This window comes from Lissotriton vulgaris, chromosome 8 (genome assembly GCF_964263255.1).
Source record: "Lissotriton vulgaris chromosome 8, aLisVul1.2, whole genome shotgun sequence".
In the NCBI taxonomy this organism is placed as follows: Eukaryota; Metazoa; Chordata; class Amphibia; order Caudata; family Salamandridae; genus Lissotriton; species Lissotriton vulgaris.
Genome location: NC_141696.1, coordinates 743,619,251 through 743,646,245, shown reverse-complemented (window position 1 = coordinate 743,646,245; position 26,995 = coordinate 743,619,251). Strand labels below are relative to the sequence as shown.

Here is a 26,995-nt window from a genome sequence, read left to right as displayed (position 1 = left end):
CCTCATCAAGGCAGGGTCCCGCGCCCGGCCGGACTGCATGCTACTCACGATCGACGCTAAAAAAGCGTTCGATAGAGTGCACTGGCCCTAACTGGCACAGGCCCTACAGCAATTTGCTTTGGGGAAGTCCTCTGCACCCGCATTTTGAACTGCTATAAGCAACCTAACACCGCAGTACGAGTTACTGGACATACCTCTTTGCGGTTCCCGATTGGATGAGGGACCAGGCAGGGATGCCCCCTTTCCCCCATTCTGTTTGCCCTCTACATGGAACCGCTGGCGCACCGGATTCGGCAACACGCCATTATCAAGGGCATCAAGTTTTGTGGCTATATCCACAAAATTAGTCTCTACGCAGACGACATTCTGCTCTCTCTTACCGAACTGGTAGAATCGCTAAGGGCGCTTTTTATCAAACTGCATAGCTTTGCGATGCCTCCGGAATCAAGATCAATGCGGAGAAATCGATCGCCCTTAGCATCTCTCTATTGCCTGACACCCTCTCCGAAGTGCAGGACGAGCACGATGTGCAGTGGTCCAGCTCCATCCTACTTGGGCGTCCTCCTGGGTCCCACTATTGTAACGCAATGTAACGTAACGCATACTTGTACAGCGCAGACTGTCACCCAGAGGGTATCCTGGCGCTTTGACCCTGTATATACTTGCGCGAGGCGCCATTACACTGCCCTAGGGCAAAGATGGCATTTAAGTCCTTTTTTAGAGGAGGACAGATCCTTCAAGCTCCTCAAAGAGGGTGGCAGAGAGTTCCAAAACTTGTCAGCGATGAAGCCGAAAGAGCGGCCACCCATCCTCACCCTTTGAATTCTGGGAACCGTTACCAGAAAGGCTGAAGAGGACCTCAAAGTTCTAGCTGCTGAATACCAAGAGAAGAGGTCCTGCAATAGCACAGGTCCCAATCCATGGAGGGCCCTGAAAACTATGCAGGAGGCTTTAAAACAAATCCGCTGATGAACCGGCGGCCAATGGAGGTCCTTTAGTGTCAAAGAGGAGGAGGCTGAGCGTGTTCGAGAAAGTGCCTGCTTGGCTGCCATATTCTGGACGTGTTGTTGCGTTTTTAATCAGGATGTTAGGAGCGCCCAGAAGCAGCGTATTACAGTAGTCGAGCCTAATGAGGATGATACTGCGCACTACTTCAGGTCTAGCAGAAATAGGGAGCAAAGGAAGAACGTTCCGCAAAGATCGAAGCAGCATCATACATGTTGCGGTAGTCTTAATAACAAAAGCGTCCAGCGTTAGGTTTGGTACAAACATAACGCCCAGATTATGGGCAGAATCTGCTGCGGCAACCATGCCCGGAGAGGACGTAGGCCAGAACTCCTCAGGCAGAGGACGAGGCGTACGGTGCAGTGAGCAATGAAGCACCTCTGTTTTTGACCCATTAAACTGGAGAGAGTTTCGGCGCAGCCAGTCCGTCGTGGCTGTCATGCAGTGATGAAAAGTCTCCTTAGAGACCACATCACTACCTTCAAAGGAAAAAATAAGCTGTGTGTCATCGGCATAATTGATGACCGTTATGCCGAAGGACTTGATCAACCAGATCAGCGGGCGGAGGTACAGATTGAATAAAATAGGGCTGATCGCCGAGCCCTGAGGAACCCGTTGTCCCACCTTTCTAGTGCCAGATCGGAAGGGCGGCAGAGCCACCACCTGTTGCCTATTTTGAAGGTAAGAGGCCCGCCAATCTATGGCCAGGCCGGCTACCCTGATCTTCTGAAGTCTGCTAATTAACATGGCATGGTTGACCGTGTCGAACGCGGCCAACATGACGAGCAGCACTAAAAACGCTGCTCGTCCCATGACGACCCGCGAGCGCAGATCGTCAAGAACAACCACCAGCGCAGACTCCGTGCCATGAGCCGGCCTTAAGCCAAACTGAGCCACATCCAAATAGGCATTAGTTTCAAGAAAGCTAGAAAGAGATTTAGTGACCAGTTTCTCCAGTATCTTTACAGGGAAAGGCAGCAGCGAAATTGGCCTATAATTCGCCGGGCACATAGGGTCCAAAGTAGCTTTCTTTAGCAAAGGGGAGACCACTGCAAGCTTCCAGCTATCCGGGACCGTGACCGTACTAAGGGACTGGCAGCAGATGAAATAGAGAGGGGGAAACAATTCCTCCTGAAAAAGTTTCCAGAACTTATGGGGTAGCGGATTCAGAGGAGACCCTGAGGACACACTATTGGCCAGCAGACAGAAATCCTCGTAGGAGGGGAGAGGGAAACAGGTCAGTTGCGGCTGCACCAGTTCATCCCTAGTTGCACCTAGAGTGCATGGCGGAGATGGATCGAAAGATGGATCAGGAGGAGGTTGGGGGCCAGGCATACACGGGGCCAAAAGGCCACTCAGGATGTTCGTGATCTTATCTTCAAAGGCAGAGGCCAAGGAATCACACAAAGCCTGGGAGGCCAGAATATTGTTTGTGGCGCTGGCAGGATTAGAAAAATTATTAACGATCTTGAACATAGTCTGAGATTTATTCACTGCCTGAGCCAACATGTCCTCCAGGTATTTGGCTTTAGCACACTTGATCTGTGCTTTATAGTCCAAGAGAGTTTTTTTATAAAACACTCTATCAGGTCCGAGGTAGTGCTTCCTCCAGGATCTCTCGGCCTGCTTGCAAAGCAGTTTCTTTTGAAGGAGGTCACTGGAGAACCAAGTAGTGGCCTGCTTAGACCTGTCCCTTTTCTTCCGCAGAGGAACCACCTTATCTATTCCAGCTACGGTGGACGCGAACTATTCCAAACTCTGCACACGGCTCTGTGAGGAACTCAGGAGATGGAAACAACACCCCCTCTCCTTGCTAGGGAGGATAGCCGCCACCAAGATGACCCTGCTACCACATATTCTTTATTTATTCCAAACCCTCCCCCTGCGACCACCGTGGGGTTGGATCCGACAGGTGCAGTGGGAGCTGGCACGCTACATATGGAACGGTCGCCGACCGCGCTTCAAGCATGACATTGCAGTCCTTCCACCCGGCCACGGCGGCGTAGGGGTTCCAGATCTTACGCGGCGCAACTTCGAAGCCTGGTGGAATGGTATCAGCTGGAGACCAGCAAACACTGTCTTTTCCAAGATCCGGCTGTAGCCGGTAGGCCCTTGCAAGGGATCCCATTCCTCCCCAGACGCCACAGGCCTCCCAACCTCTACACCTCTTATATCACAGGCACGGTAATGGAGGTGTGGGACCGTGTTGTGACCAAACACGATCTCTCCTCCTTTCCCTCCCCCCTCACGCCACTCTTTGACAACCCCGACTTTACCCCAGGCCTCGTCCCGAATGCATTTGCGAACTGGCCCCGCTCTCCCTGCAGGGAGCTTGGACACATGTTCAATCTAGAAGGGCTCCTCTCCTTTCCACAGCTGAAGGAAGAGTACGGCCTCCGAGAGGAAGACAGATTAGCTTACCTGCAAGTACGGCACTGGGCACTTCAACCCGACATCAAACATGTCACCGGGGCACAACGGTATCTCACCCCATACGAGAAATGGCTAATCACATGTACCTCGGAGAAGAAATTGATCTCGGACCTGTATCAACACCTCCTCCTCACAAACAGACACACAACCAACGCGGGAAGGTGCCGCTGGGAGCGTGAACTTGGCAGGACTCTTACTCACAAGGAGTGGAGTGGGATATATCACAGGGCACGACACTCCGCATACCACACCGGGCTGACAGAAACCCTCACCCAAGGTAGCCACTTATTGGTACCTTATGCCCGAACGCTGACATCAAGCCAACCCCAACATCAGCGACCGCTGTTGGAGAGGTTGTGGCGAATTAGGCACTCTGGAACACCTGCTCTGGAGCTGTGACCGGATACAGGGGTACTTGGACGAGATCATAAATGCAATAGACTCCCACTTAGACACCCAACTTCCCCGATTCCCTGCTTATATCTTGCTGGGGCTGCCCAATACCCTGATGTATCCCCTGAAATCCCAGAGAGGCCGCCTCATAACGATTGCCCTGGGGGCAGCCACACAAAGCATATTAGCACACTGGAGAACCCTACAGGCCCCCCCATACATTGGCTGGTTACACAGGTTATGGTCGGTGCTTGGCATGGAGAAGCTATCCTTGCTGAGAGCGGGCAGAGGGACCAAATTCCCAGACTTGTGGCGTCCCTTCTTAACGCTGCTCACGGGAGAGTTCCATGAATTGAGCTGTCCCAGATACTTGCACCATCTCATGTTAGTGGACACTCCCATCCCGGAACAGACGGCAACCAAGGGCTCACGGCACCACAGGCGCTGATTCTTACCTCATGCTCCCTATTCCCTTTTTTAATCCGAAGGGGTTTTTCATTTTCTTCTTTCTTTGGTAGGTGGACAGGAGAGGGGGGTGGGGGTGGTGGGCGGGAAATGTTCGATTGTTTATGACGATATTTGCGGCATGCACAGCTGTCCGCACCTGCCGGCACTGATTGTATTCATTTTTACCTGCATTAACGCTTGCCTGGCTAGGCTTACCTGAAGAAACATGGCCGTATTGTTTGGATGTTGTAAAACCCAATAAAAGATTTAAACCATAAAACCCTCTGCCTCACTCACAACGCATACTATGGCTCGGGCACTTTGGGCATAAAGACCATTTTTCAACAGTATGTGCCTTCCAGAAACCTGAGGTCAGCAAAAAAGAATCTCCTTGTTGTTCCTAGGGCCAAAAAGATGAGATGGGGCGGGAGGGCCTTTTAATTTGCAGCTGCAAATGTTTTGAACTCTCTTCTGAACTTTCTCTCGGGGCAACAAAAACACTCAATCTTCCGCAAAGCCCTGAAGACATGGTTGTTTCCTTGAAAGTCGGGTTGAGTAGGAATCGGTTCTGCCTGTATGATGTCTGATGCTTGCGCCTTAATGCCCTTGGGCTAAGTCCGCGCTTTAAAAGTCTCACATTCATTCATTCATTCATTCATTCATTCTGTGTGCTAGCAGGTGACATTGTGTGACTCCTTGCTGAGTTCATTTCAACAGTGATTAATGCAGCCGTAAATAAGCGCCACCCATGCACGTTGAAGTCAGATCTGTTCATTATGCTCCTTCAGGTGTAGATCCGAGGTACTACTTGCTCATTTGAAGACCCTTTTTTCAAACATTTTACCAGTGTACAAGGGAAAATGCCACCTCCTAAGACAACAGGGTTTAAGCAGTGCGGTTATAGTCAATAGAAGATCTCTGTGACAGACCCTCACAAAGAATGTTTATGGTGCCTAGGGTTGCAGCAAATTCCGGGGCCTGTGATGACTTCCCCCAGAAGAATCTGAAGGCCATACAGTACCATTTGACATAGCTGTATGTCGTCAAACATTTTAAGATACCATGCTGTGAATGATTGAAGTTGAAGGGAAGGTCCCATTACCACTCCCAAAGGCATACCCGTGGCAGATAATCGTCCCTGTTGAAGTCTTTGGGTAAGTCCAAGAAGAAGTAGAAGTACAAGCAAAAACCAGCTACTTCTCATCACTTTGTAACTTCAGAAAGGGCGCAAAGACATCAATGTGCCACCGATCTCCCTTCTGATATTCACCTAAGCCGATATATAAGTCCAAGCCTTGTGCACCCCGAATTCTTGAGCCCATCAGTGACATTGCAGTGAGTCAAGGCATTTGGGAGCCCATGCTTCTCATTTTCTTTGCTTTACAGGTTCCCACTGGTGTGCCTTTGGATTAACCATGTTACAAAGGGCCTTCCAGTCGGACTTCCACAGGCAACTCTACCCTCAGGACTATCTGTGCCACTTAAACTTGCTTCAGGTTTCGCACCGGCGCAGATGGTGACTTTTGCACCACGTCCGTTTCCATCGATGCCGGTGCAGATGCCGTCAATGCTAGAAGAGGATCTGCAGCCTATTGTGCTTTCCGACTCTGAGCAGAATACACCTTGATCAAGGCCACACCCTACTCCCACCAAAGCACAGCTGGCTGTCACACCATCTGATACCTTGCCCTTAACTTAACACATGGGAGGATTCAGTCTTTACACAATTTTTTCAGTCCTGACTCGGACAATGGCCATGATGAAGGACTGATCTTGTGCCTCAATGTGATGAGGAAAACTGGAATGGAGAGTTACAGGATGTCAGTGGCCTGCATACTTCTCCAGATACAGGCCTTGTTTCTCCTCCTTGCCCTGTCACAGAGGAAAGTTACTTTTTCGCTGTTCTTATGCGGAGGGCAGAAGAGAAACTAGACCTATAGCCACATACTACGGAGATGAAGATTAATGTTCTGTCATAGGTACTCCAGTTGGTTCAAGTCGCTACGAAACCTCTATTACCATTTAATGAGGTACTCAGAAACACCCTTTTGGGCACTTGGGCGAAAGTATGTTTGTGACCACCATTTTATCGGCTGGACGCTCAACGCCCTAGATCAAGTCCAGGGAGTACTGACTTTCCTACATAACATCCCATGCCAGAAAGCTTAGTGGTGCAAGTGTACACCAACAAGGTTAATACCAGCACGGTTCCCACCACACCGCCTGATCATTTGTCTAAGAGAGTAAAGACATTTGGCAAGCACATTTTTTTCTCCTCCAGTCTTGCTCTGCAATTAGTAAACGCCTGTTGTCTCCTAGGCCATTACTCCCTCGCCCTATGGGATATAGTGGCCTAACTTTTACCAGCAGTTCTGGGCAACCTCTGGGCCTTCCCGATCCAAATGATCATGGCTGTGATGCAGCTAGATTGGTAATCCGCTCAGTCTTTTACACAACCAACTGCTAAGGTCAGCTGATGGGTCTGGATGTGGGACTTCAGCACTTTAAGGAGACGGGCCATTAGTTGTGGGGCCTACACAAGTAATGGGTCCACATTTGCCGTCCACTTGGAACCAAGCAGTCCATTGTAGAGCTTGACTCTGTCAGGGTAGCGGAGCAGAGCAGAGCAGAGCAGTCCAAGGCCTAGGCAAGGAAGGTGGTGTGGGCTAGTAATTACCAGTCGCTGGCACACAGTTAAAACACAATAAATAGTCTGTAATTTGTTTTTTGAAAAAGGAAAAATACATTTATTACTCACACACTACTCAATACTATGCAGTAATTTACAAATATACATACGGCTGGTGGGAATACCTTTGATGATATTGTGTAATCACCTCTGACCCCCACAAAGGGTTATATAAAAATATCAAGTAAGTCTATTGACTCAATCAAAGTTTCGAGCTCGATAAATCACCTGTCAAAAACATCATCATTTTAGGAGTAAAATACAGCAATTCATAATAGCCATGTGTGAATGCACCAATTAGGGTAAATACAGCACAAGTATTTTGATCAGTAATCACTGTCAACATTAATATTTCAACAAAGCATTTAAAAGTGATCATGTGTCAGTGTGTTTTTCATAGACTTTCCAACAATGACAATGCATTCATAAAAACAATCCCTAGATGGCATCATATTTTGATCACACAACATGAAACCATCGACATAGGCCCATAGAGGGTACTGTACCACTAATATCTTTCATTACACACGTTTAGGCCATAATAGAAACAACCACAAATTAGGTCCTAGAGAGGCCACTGTACTCCCAGAGGTGGAGAATAAACCCCTGCTAAGGAACTACTTTCAAAATGTTGGACAATCCTGGCAGGGTTCTATATTTCTTGACTCTGTAAACATTGGGTCAGTACTTTGTAAATATTCTGAAGGGGGGACCCGCTGTGTTCCCGAAGCTCCCCTCCTTCCTTCGTTTTGTTAGTGGTGCCGCTTCCATCCTGTGGCCACCATGAGGGCAGAAAACTAGCAAAATTGAAGAGCTCTGCAGGATATTATGAGGTGCTCCTCTGGGAGCAAGGAATATCTAATGAACGGCTTTCCAGACTGTGTCGGGAGTGCCACGTTCATTTGCCTTTGCAGGCAGCCTTGTGCTTCGCACCTCCTTAGTGTTTTCTTTCTTTTTTAGGGGGTGTTCAGTCCCTCCCGGGCACCCCACAGGCTTCAAATATTAGGGGCAGCCTAGGGAGCCCACCTCTGCCTACTCCACTGGCTACCGAGCGGCAGACTCTCTTTCTGCTGCAGTGGGAGCCGGCAGCTCAGTTCGCCCCTGCCTGCTCCCCTGCGAGCAGGGTGTAGCTCTTTGTTGGCTTCCCCATATCCCCCCAACATGGGGAGCAGGGGACGGGTCACCCGCAATTTTGGGAGCATCTCTTGCATTGGCCCTCGGGTAGATGGGGGCACCCGAATTGCAAAAGGTGAAAACAGATAGGGAGCTCTGGCCAACCCCCAGGATGTTTTTTTTAAAAAGCGGCAGAGCCCCAACGGTCACCAAACTTTAAAATGCCATATGTCGAGCCCTGTGGAGCAAATTTTGATGTTCATGGGCTCATTTTGCTCCTGGTGGTGAGTTCTAGCTACCAGGGGCAGTTGCAGCAGACCTCCTGACCTCCATAGCACTGTCAACTTTAGAGAGCTGGTTCTTTTGGCTCCCTGCGCCAGCCCTCCTCCTGGTATCTGTCTCTGGGCACAGAAGTCCAGGGCTTTCCCCCAACTGATCCTCAGGAGGTGCAAAGGTGCCAGCCTCACTGGACCTTGGGGAGACCCACTGGTCCTGGTGTCAACTGGGCAGAGTCTTAAGTTCTTTGAGGGCATCGGTGGGGTTCTTCCTTGCAGTTGTCCATGGCAGCCCCAGGATACATCAGCAAAGCGCAGAGAAATCACACTGCAAGTGAGAGCTCTCCCCCTGGCACAAGACTTTTTAATTAAGGGCGGAAAGTTCCAGAGGTGCAGCACTTCTGGCCTTTGCTGGGGTACCATATCACCTCTCTGCTCCTGTTTCAAACCTTATTTACAGCCTGATGGGACACTTCAAAATGGTGTCACCCAGGAGTCACTGATGACATTTCCTCTGGGGGACTCCGCTTCACCCATTGTCGACATCACAGCAGGGCCTTTATAACCATATCTTCAAAGGAAGCCCCCTCTTGTGTGGGTTCCAGAGGTTTGGACTCCCTCCTTTGTGCAGTGGGTTTGGGCTGGCCCATCCCTGGTACAGTGTGACAGCTGATTCATTGATGCAGATCCTCCTTTCCTCCTCAGGAGCTGAGTCACACGCTGTTAATTGCTCCCTTTCTGTAGGAAGGCTTTTGTTTCTGCTGCTGGAGTGTAATTTACTTGGCACAGCAGGGTGGCAAATGGCCGGGCTCTGATACTGATCTGAGACACAGAATTATGACAATTCTGGGTGACCTATAGTTGTACAGATATCTTCCTGGAACTCTCAATTTTGGGTTTGACATAGAGATTTTACCCCAGTTTGATATGTCACGGGTCCCTGTCGGCCAAAAGGAAGAGAAGCTGACCTCTAAGGCAGTCTTCCCCATAGGTGTATAATGGAGTAACATTGCAGACAAGACAGTAAATCCAACTGAATGTCCCTATGAGTGTACACTAGTATTATGAGGCCTACCCCAGGTCAATATCCAGCACTGCAGATTTCCTTCTTTGTCAGGGCAGCCTGTGCACATTTCCTACACTGGACACGACAGGATTCTCTCACGCGCAGTCTTCACACATGTGCATATGCGTACGCACATGAGTTCACATGTAACCAGCAAAGTGCCCCTTACTCTTCCTGCATTGCAAAACCCTTATCTTAAAAGGAAGACACTGGCAGTAAACACTTGCAGTCTATTTACTATAAGTTCACTGTGGGTGAGCCACCAGTTGTGTCCCGCACTCGCAGTAAAAAGGTCATATACCTGGTGATCGAAAATCAAAACATCCAGACAAATTTCATGGGCAGAACCCACACCTTATAAGTGCCATGCCAGTATTAGGCCTACGGACATCTCCAGAGTGTCCAGTCCACCTTGATGGATAGGCCATTCAATGACTCTCACCTTTTTTGGCGAGAAAGTGAACTCCGTAATGAAAAAGCAGGGCAACCGCACATTATTTGGACATGTCTGCCCTACCCAGACAGTTCCATCAGTAATTTCACCATTTTCGGGGCTATGGTTGGGATTTCCAGTGCCATCAATACCAGAGCTTGCTGCCAACCCAACAGTTCTCCCAGCCCTTTTTATAGCCCAGGACGGGGTTTGCAAAAGCAATGCCAAGGACATCAGGAGCAACAGGCAGCTCGGTCCTTCACCCCTTTAGCATCTGTCGCCACAAAAATGCTTTAGTCCTTCGCATCGCATGCCCCATCGAAAGTGTCATTGATGACGAACGAAGGCCCTCACAGCCTTGCAGCATCTCGGAATCGATGCATGGCTTTGGCTGCACGTCGCATCTTCGGCGAGGATCCAACCAATGTACCGCAAGCCAGGATTGAAGAAACTTTGTTCTGCAGGCCTAACTGGGTCCCTGTACTCGGCCCACACTCCATCACAGTCAACCTGAACTTGTGACTTTGTCCTCGTCCGGCACGACCACATACCAAGAGATGTCACTTAATGTCTTTTGGTGCTATTTTTACTAAAAACTTTAGAATTTAATATCTCTGCTTCTACTAATTTGATTTTTGGCATTTAGTCTTACTTTCTTTATTAAGAATTACTCTATTTTTCTAATATTGTGGGGTCCCTTTGCGGTGTGCTTTTACTGTGTTGCTGGTTAGAATGTTGCACAGATACTTTGCACTTTGCCTCTGAGTTAAGCCTCACAGCTCTGTGCCAAGCTACTCAAGGGTTGAGCACAGGTTAATTTAGAGTTTAATTGTGACTTTATCCTGAGGAGAATTGTGGTTGCTGCCTGAGAAGGGGTTCACCCCCCCTCAACAAGCAACTCAATTTCTTCCAGGTACCCAGAACTCCTCAGCATGAACATCTGTCCTCAAGCAGCGGCTTCTGGAGGATCGTCAATTGCAGTTACAGGACAGGGTTCTGCACCCAGGGCTGCACAATTATGCATCTCCATGTTTTGAGATTGACCTACCTCATAAGGTCATTCATTTAATCTTGGCTGCAAGACGTCCCTCTAGAAAACCAGTGTACACCAATCATAGGGACAAATTAGTGGCTGGATGCGGAACCTGCCAAACTAACCCCCTGCAACCCAAGTTGTCTGAAGGTTTGGTGTTTGCTTTGTCCCTGGTACTGACTTATTTTCCACACTGTTAAAGGCTACCTGTTGGCTCTTTCAGCTTTTTTGCGGTTGTCGGATAAGCCTTCTTTATTTAAATCACCTGTTGTGATGACATTTTTGAAAGGTTCACCACTTTTATTTCCACCAACACCCTTTGTGATGTCACAGTGGGACTTGCATTTAGTATTCACTTGTTTTGATATGTGCCCACAGTTGTCGCTTGAGAGTTTTGACGATGAAAACAGTCTTTCTCGTTGCCTTAACACTGGCAAGGCATCTGTGGCTAGGCATGTAAGCGTGCTACAGGCTCTTTCTGTTAACTGACCTTATACAACATTGTCCCGGGGTAGGTTGTATGAGATGCTTCATCATTTGGACCCAGATTGCATCAAAGAACAACAGGGGGATTGTCATCTCTTTGTGTGGGTCTCCATAGCAAGGGGCAAGGCAGTGCAAAATCGGGCAAACTCTTCATGGATTGTTCTGTGCATAACAATGTGCTATGCTATGCTGATTTGTAAAGTGAGTAGCTACCCGAAGTCTTCCCAGTGCTGAGTGAGGCATAGCCCATGATGGTGAATCAACACTAGACAGAATGACTAGTGGGGATATAGCCAAATCCTAAGCATTTTCCTGAAACAAATCTATTATGTTTAGTTTCTCAGGTTCACCGGCATAGAATTCCAAAGTTTTGGGGTCAAGTATGAATAGGATCTGCTGCTCCATCTGTAATTTGCATTCGAGGCACCCTTAACAGATGTGCCATAGATGATCTTAGATTTTTTGAAGGTTTATAAGGTACCAGAAGGTCCATGATGAAAGAAGGACCTTCCCGCTTTATTCCTCTATGAGCCAGGCAGAGTGTCTGAAGTTGATTCTCTCTTTTACTGGGAGCCAGTGAAATGTGGCTAATGCACTTTTTGCTGAAGCATTTGGGAAGCTTCAGAATCAGCTTAGGAGCCGCATTCTGGATCACTTGCAGTCTCTTTATGCTGTATTGAGGGGAGCACATATACAAGGAGTTCCAGTATTCTAGACGAGACAGGATCAGTGCTTGCACCACTATTCTCCTAGCGAGAGTGGGTAAGACTTTTTCGTATGGTTCTGATTATACTGAACTGTGAGTTTTTTTTCCTGAGCTTTCATAGTTAAGGCACTGTTCAGCCATATTCCTGGGCTCTTTATGTGGGACTGGGAGAGGTTCTAAACTCTCTGGTCATGCTATATTCACGTGAGGTGTTTGTTTGTTTCCTACAACAAATCACCTCCATTTTATCTCAATTTAGTTTAAGTGAATGGTTTGCCATCCACCCAGTGGCGTAACAAAATATGAAGGAGCCCCCTGCAAGAAATGCTGAAGGGCCCCTCACATCAGTAGGGGCTCTAGTATAAGCTCCAGTATCAGGGCCTTTGTGACCCCCCCCCTACATCCACCATGCAACGTTCTCTAGGCATGGGGCTAGATGTTGTTGGTCTAGGCCTCTCTCTCAGGAAAGTTAGACAAAAAGTTGTGTACAGTCTGCGTAAGACACAATTGACACTCCAAACTCCTTGACAGTGTCCACTAAGTGCTTAGGTAAATGTTAAACAGTGTCGAACGCAACGAGGAGCCCTGTTGGACCCCACACTTTAGTTCAAACACATCCAAGTAATAAGGTGCCTCACATATTTAAAGGACCTATTGCTCAGAAATGAAGAGAGTCAGTTCGAGGCAGCAATTTTTATCACAAATTCTCTCATCCCGTCAACCAGCGTTGCAAGGTCCACAGTGTTGAACACAGCGCTAAGGTCGAGAAGAATGATTGCCGCAGTTTCAATTCCTCCGTGATGGTTAGCAGTGCAGTCTCCATGCTGTGCTGAGGCCGGAACCCGGTTTGAGGTGGGTTCAGGAGCAAATTGTCCTCTACAAACTGAGAACGTTTTTGGTTAACATGTCTTTCAAATATCTTCCCCATTGCTGGGAGCAGGAAGATAGGTCTATAGTTCACTGGGCACGATGGATCAAGATTAGGCTTCTTTAACAGAGGCTTGACCCAGGCATGCTTCCAGGCTTGGAGAAGTTTTCCAGTCGAAAGAGATAGGTTGAGGAGCGCCAACATTATGGGACAGATTGCTTGTGCTCCTTAAACAAGAATATGGGGTGAGGCAGTATCCAGTGGGGACCCAGAGTTGACTTTGTCAACTAAGGCAATGAGCAGCTGCTCCATAGTGGTGGCGGAAAGTTTAAGAGACACGTACTTGCTGTGTACTGGCAAAAAAAGCAGCATTCAGAAAGCCTATGGGATCAATCCACAGTAGTTAATACTGCTATCAGTGTGCTAGCATGTGGAGTAATTGTCATGGACATTTGTCAGGTGCCTAGAGGATTGTTGGTACATATATTGATGAGGCGCTATTGCCTTGACAGTCAAATCCATGGAGGGGGGCAGTTTGCCCACTCAGTCCTGCAGGACATTTATCAAAGACCCACTACCTTTGGGGGTACTGTTATGTTATCTATTCACAAGGTGAGTAACCAGCAGTCGGAAGTATCCACCAGAAGAGGAAGTTATTTACCTTGCGTAATGATCTTTCTGGTAGATTCTCTACCTAACCGCTGAATCCTTACCAACCTTCCACTTTCCCTCCCCTTTCTGTGAACGGGACTCTTTACCATCTGAAAAGGTCCGAATCTAGAGATCTACATACTGGTCTTGCCAATCTGCCAATGGGCTCTGCATCTGAAGGCATGGGCAGCCTAAGAAAAGAATTGACATTATTGGTGCTTATATGCAGATCCATTCATCACTTCTGGAGAGGAATGATGTTGGCGTGAAGCCGCATGATCCCACCTACAGGTGAGCAAGACTACTGCTTTAAAGTTTCTTGATCCAGTCTGATGTCTGAGGAATTTTCACAAGGTGAGGGATCTGTGGTTAGATCGAATATCTACCAAAAAGATTGTTAATGAAGAAAATTAACTTGTTATGTACACACACACAAACACACATTTGATGCTGATTTGTCATATGTTTGGAGCTTGAAGTTTTCACTTTAAACAAAAAACCAAAGTTTGCATTTTGTTCAGCCAGATTGTGCCAAATCCCAACATAGGGGTCTATTATAATGTCGGGCGGATCGCAACCGCCCACATGGCGGTGGTGATCCACACGACAATATCTTCCCCCTCCTCTCATTTCCCCCCTGCCATCATATTATGTACCACGGCGCACAGGAAGAGAGTCCTCTGCTTTTCCGCCCGGTCGACGAGTCGACCGGGCGGAAAAGGGTTGAATATGGTGGCGGTGTCTGCTAGACATCGCCATCCATATTACAATGCATGCAGTTTTCACAGTTGGGGGGCCGTTTGGGCCCCCAAGATGTTGGGGGGTGGGGGGGCGCATATGTGCGGTACCTATGGTACCCCCCTGCATGTGCATGCACAACGTGGCAGGCACAGTGCGGTGCCTGGCACGTTGTGCATGTAAATGCACAAATGTCTTTTTTGCATTGCGCCAGTTGCTGCAGACAGAACCGCCGCACACAGAGCAGGTGGTCCCACTTCACGATGCGATGGCGGCCGGACAATCGTAATAGACCCCATAGTATTTACACATAGCAATCTCTCTTTTTAAAGAATAATTGTCATTGCTACTCATCCACATCACATCCCAAATCATAGCAGCTCCCGTTATGCCACTGGTCAGCAACAGGCAACAGAGAAAAGCCCTGCTTTCTAAAAAAAAAAGACATTGAACGTCCACCTGCCCAAATTACCTCACAGGACTTCTCATGGCATCCTTCACTCACCTTACACCATGAGTATCCAAGGGTCTGAAATCCAATAATGTTCTGAGTATCATAACATCTGAGAGCAATTCTACATGTAATCGCTACTATAGTGTAAAAACCTAGTTAAATGAGAAGTCCTACTTAAATAGACGGATGCCCATCACTCACTAAATGGTGACATGCTTCATCATCTGGGTCCCCTCTTACAGTCAACCTGGTGACACTAAGGGCTATCACCCCATCATTGGGATAGGGGAGCCCGAGGATTTTTTAATTCTAATAATCAGGAGAAGGAGATAAGCTCCTATCTACATTACCAGAAGAGAGCTATTGATTTTGTGTGGGATACAAATGCAGTGCATACAAAAATGATATGGGCATTTAGAATTGAATATATATACTTTACTTTCACAATTGTCACGTTTTGCAGTAGCAATATTATACCTGGTCCTGAAGAAGGCACTGGACAGAATATGGTCCTGGTGTGCTGAAACATGTTGACCTTTTTCAAACATTAGACAGTTATTTGGTACAAACTGTCATTTGCACTATTTTTAGTTTGCACTGTGAGGGACAATAATAAATACAGGGTCCCTCAGAGTTCAATTTTAAATTCACATATCATTTTTGTATGCACTGCATTTGTATCCCACACGAAATCAATAGCTCTCTTCTGGTAATGTAGATAGGAGCTTAGCTCCTTCTCCTGATTATTAGAATTAAAACATCCTCGGGCTCCCCGATCCCTATGATGGGGTGGTAGCCCTTAGTGTCACCAGGTTGACTGTCAGAGGAGACCCAGATGATGAAGCATGTCACCATTTGGTGAGAGATGGGACTCCGTCTATTTAGGTAGGACTTCTCATTTAAATAGGTTTTTACACTATAGTAGCTATTACATGTAGAATTCCGCTGAGATGTTATGATACTCAGAACATTATTGATTTTCAGACCCTTGGATACTCGTGGTGTATAAGTATTGTGTAGTAGGGCAAGGTATCCAGGCAGGTCTCTAAAGATTGCCTTAGACCCCAACTTAAAGTGCGTATTTTGTATCCTTCACTCACCACCTCAAACTTGGTGACCACCCAACAACATGGTAGTCTGCACTGTGTATGTAAAATTGGGAGAAAACAGAAGAACAATTCCAGGTTCACAACTCATTTTCATTTCAAAACTTTATTCGATTCAATGCAAGAATCATAAAAGTAGAAGTACATTTACAACACACAGTAAAAAATTCACTATAAAAAACAGTTTTACAGTTTATGGCACTATAAAAGTTCATTGGCAGGTAAAGTCACATAACCATATTATTACTTTAAATTAATCATCTCTGGATAGTACATAATTTATCAAGCAAGGGTGTTTTTTGGGAACAAGTAAAATAAATAGTAAAAAGAATCACGGTACAGGATTATAAAGTGCACATATCAAGTGGTCTAGTTCTTGGGGCAAAATTTTAGCCATACCGTTTCCTAATCTGGAGTGACACGCGTATAAAGTTCAACATTGCACAACAGACTGTAGGGGATGACAGAGATATTAAGAAATCATAACCCTCTTTGTAATGGCGTATTTGTTCTTCCTTGAGAATCGGTTTAATAAACCTGGTTCTCGGGTCTTTATATAAGGAACAAAAAAGAACAAGATGCATTGTGTTTTGGCTATCTTTGTTATTACAGTTGCAAGGGGGGAGTTCCTTACACCAGCCCCTCTGTATAGGGAATGCAAAAAGAAAATGCAAAGTATGTAGCCTGAATCTTGTCAAGTAAAAACGCCATTGTACATGATTTGTAAAGGTCAGATAGAACTGGTGCTGTAAGACAGCCTTGGGGGCATAGGGGCTGTCCATGCAATTTACAATCGATGATTTCCAGTAATTCGATTTAATTACATTTTTAATATCTCCCTGTATGTTTTCAGGGTTGTCAAAGGTGTCACCCAAACCTATTTTATGAAACATTTCATTTACGTAGGATAGCCAGGGGATTTGATTCATATTTGACAATTTCAAACAGTCCTGGATAATATCCTTAGTGAGCTGTAAATCCTCCGATAACCATATTTTGCCCCATAACAACAGAGGAGAAAGACGAATAATGTCGCTTACATAATTTAAACCTAGTTCATTGTGGGCAAATTTATTTGAGGAGCCTGATGGGATGGCCAAGACACGTTTTAAAAATTTTGTTTTCCATAATCTGTATCGTGTCGGGGCTATCTGTCCCCCAGACCCCCGCCCCATAGGTAGCAATCGACAGACATTTTGCTTTATACAGAGTTTTTAAATGTGAAATGGGTTTTTGGCCTAATTTGCCACAAAGGCGGAACAATCCCTCTATTGAGCGACTAGCACTCTGGACTCGTGTTTTCATTAACGGTGCCCAACTTAATTTGTGATTAAAAAGGTTTCCCAAATAATTAAAATTTTCAACCTTGTCAATGACGGAGGTACTCACTGCAAACTTTCTGCTCTTGGTGCCCTTCGGGCCACAGACCATGATAAAAGACTTAGCAAAATTCACTTTAAGATCTAGGTCCAACATAAATTTGTGAAAGGCATCAAGGCAGTGCTGCATGCTATTTGCAGTGAGTGTCATGAGTACCGTATCATCGGCATAGGAAAGCATTGGAGTGCTTCTACCATTTACTTTTGGGAAATCATGGCAATGGTCCAACAAGTATTTTTCCAGGCCATTAGTATATACAAGGAATAAAAAAGGAGCTAATATGCATCCTTGTCGGACACCCTCGGTCGAGGGAATGGACTTGGTTTTCTCCCCCCCTGGTCCAAACCTTATGGCCACCGTGGTAGATTCATGGAGTCTACGAAGAAGAGTGACCAGGGGTTCCTCGAAACCCATTTCCTCCATCATTTGCCACAACTTACTACGACACACAGTGTCAAATGCACTTGATAGGTCCATAAAAGCAAGATGGATTGAAGATTTTCTTGCCTTTGTGTATTTCCCAATAATTAGCGCCAAATTAAGGCACTGTTCAACAGTGCCTTTACCTTTTCTAAATCCATATTGGGAATTTACAATGAGGCCCACCGAATCCGCCCATGATTCTAATCGTGCTAAAATGACCCTGCCCAAAATTTTGCATGATGCGTCAATTAGAGAGATTGGGCGATAGCATCGGGGATCAGATCTATCGCCCTTCTTAAAAATTGGCACCACCACTGCCTCCTTCCAGGATGCAGGAATATGGCTAGTGACAACTGCTTTAAAAACATTCAACAATACAGGTGCCCAGACTTTGACATTGTGCTTAAAAAAGTCCAAAGGTACTCGGTCGGGGCCAGGTGCTTTTAGTGATGTACCTTTTGATAACGCGTCCTCCACTTCTTGCAGAGTCAACGATAAACTCAGGGAAAGGGAAGATTGGGGAACCACAGATACCCTTTCATCTCCTATCGATATCACATTTGGTTGGATTTTATGAGGATTAAAAATATTCCCAAAGTGGGTTTCCCACGAATCACAATCAATCTCCATCACGATATTATCCATATCATTATTTACAAAAAGGGGGCGATTGATGACTTCCCAGAAAAGTCTGCTATCCTTTAATTCTGTTGACTTTTCTAAGTCTTCCCAGGCTTGATTTTTTAAACCCAACTTCCTTGATTTAATAGCTTCTTTATAAGCTAATCTAGCTGCTCTAACTGATTTTATATCCCTAGGTTTTTGTTTTAATGCTGCTTTCAGCGATCTCTGTGTTGCTGAACATGCAGCATCAAACCATCTGGGGCCTGACTTTTTGTTTTTACCAATTGGTTTTGTTAGGCGCTCAGCTACATGCTCACATAGGGATTCAAAATTACCTATAACCTCTTCTGGACCGGTTGTAGGTATGAGGCAGGCCTCATATTCAGCACTATATCCATTTAGGATCTCTGCCTCAAGACCCACCGCGTCTATTTTGCCCCATTTAAGGGTGATACCTTGATTTTTACTATACTTTACCGGTTTCTCCCAAATAGAATGTTTGGGTTTAACCGGACAAAACAGGGTTAAAAGTAAAGGATTGTGGTCACTGGCAGCATTAGGTATTACTTCCAACTTATCGACATAGGAAAGGTGCCCACTAGAGACAATTACAAAGTCAATGAAACTCATAGTGCCCCTAGTTCCCTGAAACGTCGGTATAGGCACAGAGTTTGGGCCAACCCAGGGCTCCAATATACATAAATCATTTAAAATAATGATATTATTTAACGCATCCCCCTGAGGTGTGTGTTTAAAATGTGACAGCGGTTGATCATGTGAATCTGTCAAGCCACACACCTTGGAATCACCATGGGCACATAATGAACAGTTGAAATCTCCCAACCAGATAACAAATAGTTGGGGTTGTTCTTGACGTACCCCAGCTATGGCCCTTTCTAATTCCAGGATTACAGTTGTCTCATTGTTGTCATAAATATTGTAATACCAATTGATCAACAACAATGGTTCAGGGAACAAATTAATCAACATCAACACTTGGAACCAAGGTGAATCAACTATTATAGAGGCCACAAGTTTACATAATTTTAACGAGGTTGCTGACATTAGACCACCTTTTGCCCTGCCCATTTGAGAGGGTATTGCTAAGGTGTTAAAAGCTTGGAAACCCTCCATACTCTGGGCAGTTCTACTCCATGTTTCCTGCAGGCACAGGATGTCACAGTCCCCCACAAAGTCCAACCATGCCTCGTCCTCAAGTCTTGATGCAAGTCCAGCAATATTCCACGAGATTAGGCCCATCTTTTGATAATTTTTTTGTCTCATGTCTAGTTCTATTACTGCTTCTTCTAGATTCTTCCCAGAAAGGGTTAGGCTTAAATCACATTCTCTGTCAGAAGATACCTCAAGTGCTTGAGCATCGGGAGTTCGGTCATCATCGGTGGGAGCAATCTCCAGTGAGTTATTATTGCCACTTTCCCCCTTCTCCCACAGGCTGGGTTCTCCTAATACTGGATTATCCATAATCCTGAGAGGATCTTGTGATGGTCAATCGATCTCTTCCATGCCTACAAGTGGGTTAAAGCGGTTTCTCAGGGGGACATTATTTGGGGGCCATCCTACATAATCCTCTCCCTGAAACCTTGGTCTTAAGTTGTTATGCCAAGCTTGCAGGGGGTAGTTGTTATTACTATGGATCAGTTCCCAGGAAAAGGCATCACTCTGTTGGGAGGGTCCCCAGTTGTTCTGGCTTGGCCATATAGCCCTATTTCTGTGGGTCCACATAGGATACATTTCGTTGTTAAATACCTGCCTAGCATTCTTATAGGGGAGAGATTGGGGTACAAAATTCAGGCTTGGGTAGAAATACTCCAGACCTATGCACTGGATATCCCCAACTCTAGCAAATCTCGGTTTACTACAGATGATATCTTTTACCCAGGTGTTACTGAAGTTAATCAAGATACAATCCCCCTCGAGATCCTTCTCACTCGGGCCTACCCAGGGGACTCTACGTACACTAAGTATGTTTGTTTTAGAGTCAGAGGGGAGTGGTCTATTAATATTAAGCCAATATGTTATTTTATTTCTTAGTTCCTGGGTAGATTCTGTTTTGTTGGGAGGGAGTGGGGGTACTCCGGTAAGTATTACCATAAAAGGGGCTGAATCTGGCGGCAAGTTCAAGGGTGGTGGTTTCTTTCGATGTACTACCTCACTATCAGTACTTTTTGTATTTTTTACGGAACCCTGTAAACCTGTATGTTTTATTTGTTTTTGCCCTTGGGTACTTCCCTGTTTGGGGGTCGCGGCTTCCGTCGTTGATGCCACATTGCCCATTTTTTGACCAGATGTCCCTACAACATCCGCCAAAACAGGTTTAGAACGGGGTTGTGGTATCGGTTTTGTTCGAACTAGCGGGACCGGTGCCACCTTAGGATTAGTAGTTATAGGCATTTTAGCGTTTGTGTTTATATTTTTATTCTCACTCCCCTTTTTTGGGTCACTATTGCTAACATTACAATTTTTGTTCTTGTTTCTTATACCCCCCTCTTCGGGCAATTTGTTCTTACTTGCTGAAGTTTCAGGAGGATTAGTATTAGAAGAAATAATATATTCCAGTTGATCTAACTTCAGGTTAACAATCTGGATTTTCTCTAAAACAGGTAACAGGAGTATTTGAACTAGTTTCTCAATTTCCCCCAGAAGGCGGTCATTGTTGTTGGTACTAAAAGAGAAGGTTTTCTGTCCCATGTCAGCTAATTGGGGACCCTTTTGTTTAGTAGGGATTGTTAGGGTTTTAGATGGTGCTGGCTTCGCTAACTTTGGTTTTGCCCCTTTCCTATGAGTGCCACCTCTCTTACGTTTATTTGGGTTATGAGGTTCCCGCTGAGATGCCACTATCTGATCTTGTGTAAGGGTAGGGACATTATTACTTAAATTACTCGGGTTGCTATCTATTACATTTACTCCCATAATATCTGGTGAAATGGGTATGGGAGTAAGTGTAGATGCTTCAATTTGGGAATCCCCTGGGTCCGCTATCAGGACTGTCTGTGATTCAGGGATTATCTGTGATTCAGGGATTATCTCTAGATTTGGACTAGCCTCCAAATTACTATCCGAACAAAGTAAACTTTGCTCAGGAGTAGGTAATTTAGTAGGGGTAATTTTTAATGCAATATTCCCCAGGGACGAGCGTTTTCCTGTAATTAGGTCAAGTGATAGACGCTTTTCTGTGAGGGCAATTTCCTTTTCTAAAATCCCGGTTGCCCGGCTTATAAAATCGTCCAAAGTTCCAGTGGCTTTACCATTATTTGTTTTAACGGTAATCTGTCTGCCCTTCCCTGAGCGTGTGGACATCATGAGAGTTAAGAAAAAGCACAATTTATAGTGCCAGATTTATAAAAGAATGATTAGTAAAATGATAGTGGAAACAATTTGGGATCGATAGTAAAAGAGAAGGGAGGTAGCCCCGACCTTGTACGTCCTTGGACGGCCCCGCCCTTGTCCCGGGCTTCTCCCGGTCGCTCCCGCGAAGCGGGGATACTAGGCTCCTTAAGACTCTACAACCACGTAATAGGCGGGGGCGTGGCCAGCGGGGAGAGCAGCCCAGGTGATGGTGATTGGGCGCGCAGGGGCTCCTGGACACTGGAGTCCCCTGCCTATGCTCGCAGCCCCGCTGGTTACTCGCCTGTCCCCGCGCTCCTCCTGATGACTTAGATACTGCCTCCTGGCAGGCGACGCGCTGCGGGACCCGCGAAGCGGGTCCGGCGAGTCGTGGAGGCGGTCGGAATCCACAAGGGGGTCAGCTACAAAGGGGTCAGCTACACTGAAGGTCCGCCGTGCTCCTCTGGCGTCCTGGCGCTGCAAGTTCGTTTCCAAACAGGTCCCACAGGCAAAAGGTGAGGTTTGCTTTTACCTCCGTTGGCGGGGGGCGTGGCCAGCGGGGAGAGCAGCCCAGGTGATGGTGATTGGGCGCGCAGGGGCTCCTGGACACTGGAGTCCCCTGCCTATGCTCGCAGCCCCGCTGGTTACTCGCCTGTCCCCGCGCTCCTCCTGATGACTTAGATACTGCCTCCTGGCAGGCGACGCGCTGCGGGACCCGCGAAGCGAGTCCGGCGAGTCGTGGAGGCGGTCGGAATCCACAAGGGGGTCAGCTACAAAGGGGTCAGCTACGCTGAAGGTCCGCCGTGCTCCTCTGGCGTCCTGGCGCTGCAAGTTCGTTTCCAAACAGGTCCCACAGGCAAAAGGTGAGGTTTGCTTTTACCTCCGTTGGCAGGGGGGCGTGGCCAGCGGGGAGAGCAGCCCAGGTGATGGTGATTGGGCGCGCAGGGGCTCCTGGACACTGGAGTCCCCTGCCTATGCTCGCAGCCCCGCTGGTTACTCGCCTGTCCCCGCGCTCCTCCTGATGACTTAGATACTGCCTCCTGGCAGGCGACGCGCTGCGGGACCCGCGAAGCGGGTCCGGCGAGTCGTGGAGGCGGTCGGAATCCACAAGGGGGTCAGCTACAAAGGGGTCAGCTACACTGAAGGTCCGCCGTGCTCCTCTGGCGTCCTGGCGCTGCAAGTTCGTTTCCAAACAGGTCCCACAGGCAAAAGGTGAGGTTTGCTTTTACCTCCGTTGGCGGGGGGCGTGGCCAGCGGGGAGAGCAGCCCAGGTGATGGTGATTGGGCGCGCAGGGGCTCCTGGACACTGGAGTCCCCTGCCTATGCTCGCAGCCCCGCTGGTTACTCGCCTGTCCCCGCGCTCCTCCTGATGACTTAGATACTGCCTCCTGGCAGGCGACGCGCTGCGGGACCCGCGAAGCGGGTCCGGCGAGTCGTGGAGGCGGTCGGAATCCACAAGGGGGTCAGCTACAAAGGGGTCAGCTACACTGAAGGTCCGCCGTGCTCCTCTGGCGTCCTGGCGCTGCAAGTTCGTTTCCAGACAGGTCCCCTCACAACTCAACTAAGGAAAGAAAGGTTAATGGGTAGGCTGGCAGAGAGCTTTTGGAGGTGAAAATACAAAGAATTGGATTGTGTTCAGTTAAAATAAAAACTCAGGAAATATAAATAACTCTGTTTAAAGTGAAATCAAAACATTTCTGTAAGATCATTAGGTCAGCAGAAAAGTGTCCTATAACACTTTTTCGGTGGTTTTAAAATTAACCCTGCTTGTATGACACCTGTTGTGTAACATGCTGCTTTTTGTGCTAAGGTTGCCCCCCACTTTATCAACAAAATTAAAAAAAATAAAGAGTACAAGATCAAAGCAGGATACAGCATATATGTCCTTCATGATACTGATATGCAAAAGAGGTAGAAAAGTGGGACCTCTGGGCTATCATGAATAAGAGGTGGAGAGAATCCTATGTAAACTACAATTGCATTCTCCTGAAGATGTATACCCTACCAACATTTTGAAAAGTCTTTCCCAAAGCACAATTCCAGTAGTTAGCCCCATTTTAAACTCCACATTTACCTCAGGAATAGTCCCCAACGGTTGGAAGATAGCAGTGGTAACACCTCTCCTGAACAACATCCAATTTAGCCACATTAGCAGCAAGTAATAATAGTCCCATTTCATTGCTTCCAGCAATGGCCAAAATGAGAGAAAACAAAAATTCCCAATGGCTTGCCAATTTTCAAGAATCCAGTTATGTTAGGCAGCAGCCATATTGGATTTAGGCCCTGGTCTTTGAACCAAATCGACTTTGGTCTTTATTCCAAATAATTGAAGACTTAATTTCGGTGGTGGTGATCCCACCTGTCTTATTCTGTTTGACCTTTCAGTTGCTTTTGATATAGTTGATGATTCCTTCTTGATTATGCAGACTGAGGAGATAGGCTTTGGTGGAACACCTGTGAACTATTGTAGATCACTTTTTAGAAATGATCCAAAAACTCAAACTCAAGACAGTTTTCTCTATTGTGTGAAGTTCTAGAGGGATTGGCATTGTCACAATTATTTTTTATTTCTATATGTATCTAATGAACAAAAATGTAAAAGGCTTCGCTAAAAATTAACTTATGTGATGATAACCAGATTATTCTGTAGATCAATTAACATATGGAGGTATTAGAGGGAAATCTGAGCAAATGCCTAATGTTGGACTGGATATGGAAAAATATAAACTTTCTCTGAATGAACTGCTCCAAAATAAAACTTCAGTTAGGAAAAAATAACCCGTGGAATAATTTATCTTATCCAGAGACTGATGGGCTACCACATGCGATGCCTGAGAATGTAAAGATCCTAGGATTCGTCTTGGAAAAATACCTTAATCTTGTACCCCAAATTTTGAAGGTTGCATCTACTTGCTTTTTGCCGTTAAAGCTGCTTTGCAAATTATTGATGTTTATCCTAGGTGACTAGAGAGTTGTATTGGCTAATGCCACAATAAACTCATGGTTTGACTTTGTCAATGCCTGTTAGCTGCGATTGATTATGGCTACAAATTAAAAACTTCAGAGAGTACAAAACCTTGCAGTTAGAGTGGTTTGTAATCTTCATAATTATAAAAAGATATCGGTAGGACATAGATCTCATTTACCGGCTACCTTTTCAGCACAGGATCAAAGTTAACCAGTCAGCTTCTGTTATAAAGCTTTCTACAGGGTCAGCTCTACATTTCAGAAGCTTCTGTCAAGACACAAAATTAACAAGCCTTTGAGATCTGAAAAATTGTCATAAAACCACAATTTGCAAAGTTCAAAATTAATGGCAATGTGCTCTGTCTTGGCTTTCTTTCCATTGAATACCATTTTCGTGTAACTATGGCACATTGAAATGCTGACATCATTTAGTAAAAATCTTAAAATCCTTTAGTTTTGTTCATCTGAAATTTCTTGGTAGTTCCTCCCTATTGAGTGTTTATAGCACCATGACGCTGCTCAGCATACACTTGCCTTTTACAAATACAAATGTTTGGAACCCTCGATAGCAGTAGCATCACAAGAGGTTACACCACTAGTGATGTATTTTGGGTGGACTTTAGCAGTGCCAAAGAAATAGGATCAGCTGCCAAAGCTCACAAGAGACAAGCCATTCCATGCCACCTTAGACTCTAATTACCCTCCCTCAAATAAAGCAAGCTATTTGCATTAATTGTGGTAACATTCAGTGCCAATTACTCTGAAAATGTAAAGAGGTTTTCATCAATCATATAAAAGTTGCTTATAATAGTGTTCCAAGATCTCCCTAATAGTGAGACTGCAATTTCTAATTATCTTAAAAGTGTGCAAAACATGCAGGAAAATAATTTTTCAGCTTGAAATTATTTTCCTGCATGTCATACTTGTTCATGGCCCCGTACAGGGCATAGTGCAAAACTCTCTTTTTAAATCATCTCTTCCTTATATGTAATATCTCAAAGTTGCATTTGAATTCTGCTCTTAATGATATATATGAAGTCAATGAGAGTTATGAAAGCTTAAATAATTAGAGTTTCCTACCTGTAACTCCTGTTTCAGCTTGTTCACTTCTGCCTGAAGCTCTTCGCATTTTCTCGTGTTGGCTTGCTCTTTGAAAATAAAAAAGTAATGAAGCATTAGGTTTTAAACACCATCATGTTCCAGCCATTGTCTTAAATATTTCACATAGACAAGATGACTATGTCAGCAAAATAACTGAATAGAGCAGTGCAACGTAATTTATTTTATTTACGTAGCATACATGGGAGCCAACCATCCGTGAATAAAACCACCATGCCACTAATGGCTACTGAGGTCCTCTAAATAGAAAGCGCATTACTACTCTACTGTGGAAACTTATGGCAATTGAGTTTTGACCTTACACATCCAGAAGCCATAGCCAGCGGACATTGTAACAAACAGTAGTGAAGTCAATAACTACCCCTTTTAAATGAATGTGGTTCACTGATTGGCAAGTTTGTAGACAGATAACAAGTCATATACAGGTCAGTAAACGAAGGCTGTTAAAGGGATTGGTCACAAACTAACAGTTCTAGAAATAAAATATATCACTCAGCAAAAATGGACTCTAACTCAGGAATGGGCTGCATAAATGATAAAAGGAGCACAAAATATGTTTATTGCAGGGCCAAAAATAATCAGGGACTGGAGGTGGATGATGAGTAGGTGACGGATAGGCTGTCAGTTAGTCTATGTAGAACTGCAGCAACTGCAGGTTCTATTGACACCCTGAAAAAAGTGAAACAGTTAAGACTGGCGGGTGTGGAGCCTGATGCCCCCCCCCCCCCCCCCCCCCCCCCCATGAAACCAGAGGTCCGTCTATCCTACGTACCCTACGCCCTACTGGCCCACATTTTCCGGTTTTGTGCATTCACAGCTGCCTGTCTCTTGGATAAGGGACAAGAGAGCATTGGTCATTATTTGCTCCAAAATCTTGACAGAAACAGTCATCTGGGTGATCAGCATTGTGTGGTGCCTCTGTGGGTGAAATGTTCACTCTAAAAGCATCTGCAGCTTCGAACCCTCCATGTGAAGGTCACAGATTCTAGTAATCTCTGTTGAAACATTGTGTAGCACTTCTTGGCAGAGTGCTGACTTGTAATATCAAACACTCCTAGTGTGTAAGGCCTTTTCAGTTATTGACTAGGCAAATCCCAAAACTAGTGCTTAATTTGTAAAATAATTCATGATGGTCCCCAAAGCTCTGCCCAAAAGACTGCAGACCAGTGCAATTAAATGTTGACACCCCCAATACTAAGGCTGGGACACCTAGGCTCTTTAATTGTAATTGCATTTAAAAA

The 26,995-nt window shown here is 45.9% G+C and overlaps 1 protein-coding gene across 1 annotated transcript in view; it reads right to left on the bottom strand.

Annotated features, from left to right (window-relative positions):
- The window catches only part of LOC147697944 (uncharacterized), a 1,308,576-nt gene that overhangs the window by 1,042,076 nt on the left and 239,505 nt on the right, over nt 1-26,995 (bottom strand). Inside the window, exon 5 of the mRNA XM_086936165.1 lies at nt 25,716-25,783. Within this exon, the coding sequence (XP_086792291.1) occupies nt 25,716-25,783 (68 nt within the window). The remainder of the gene's footprint in view (nt 1-25,715; nt 25,784-26,995) is intronic.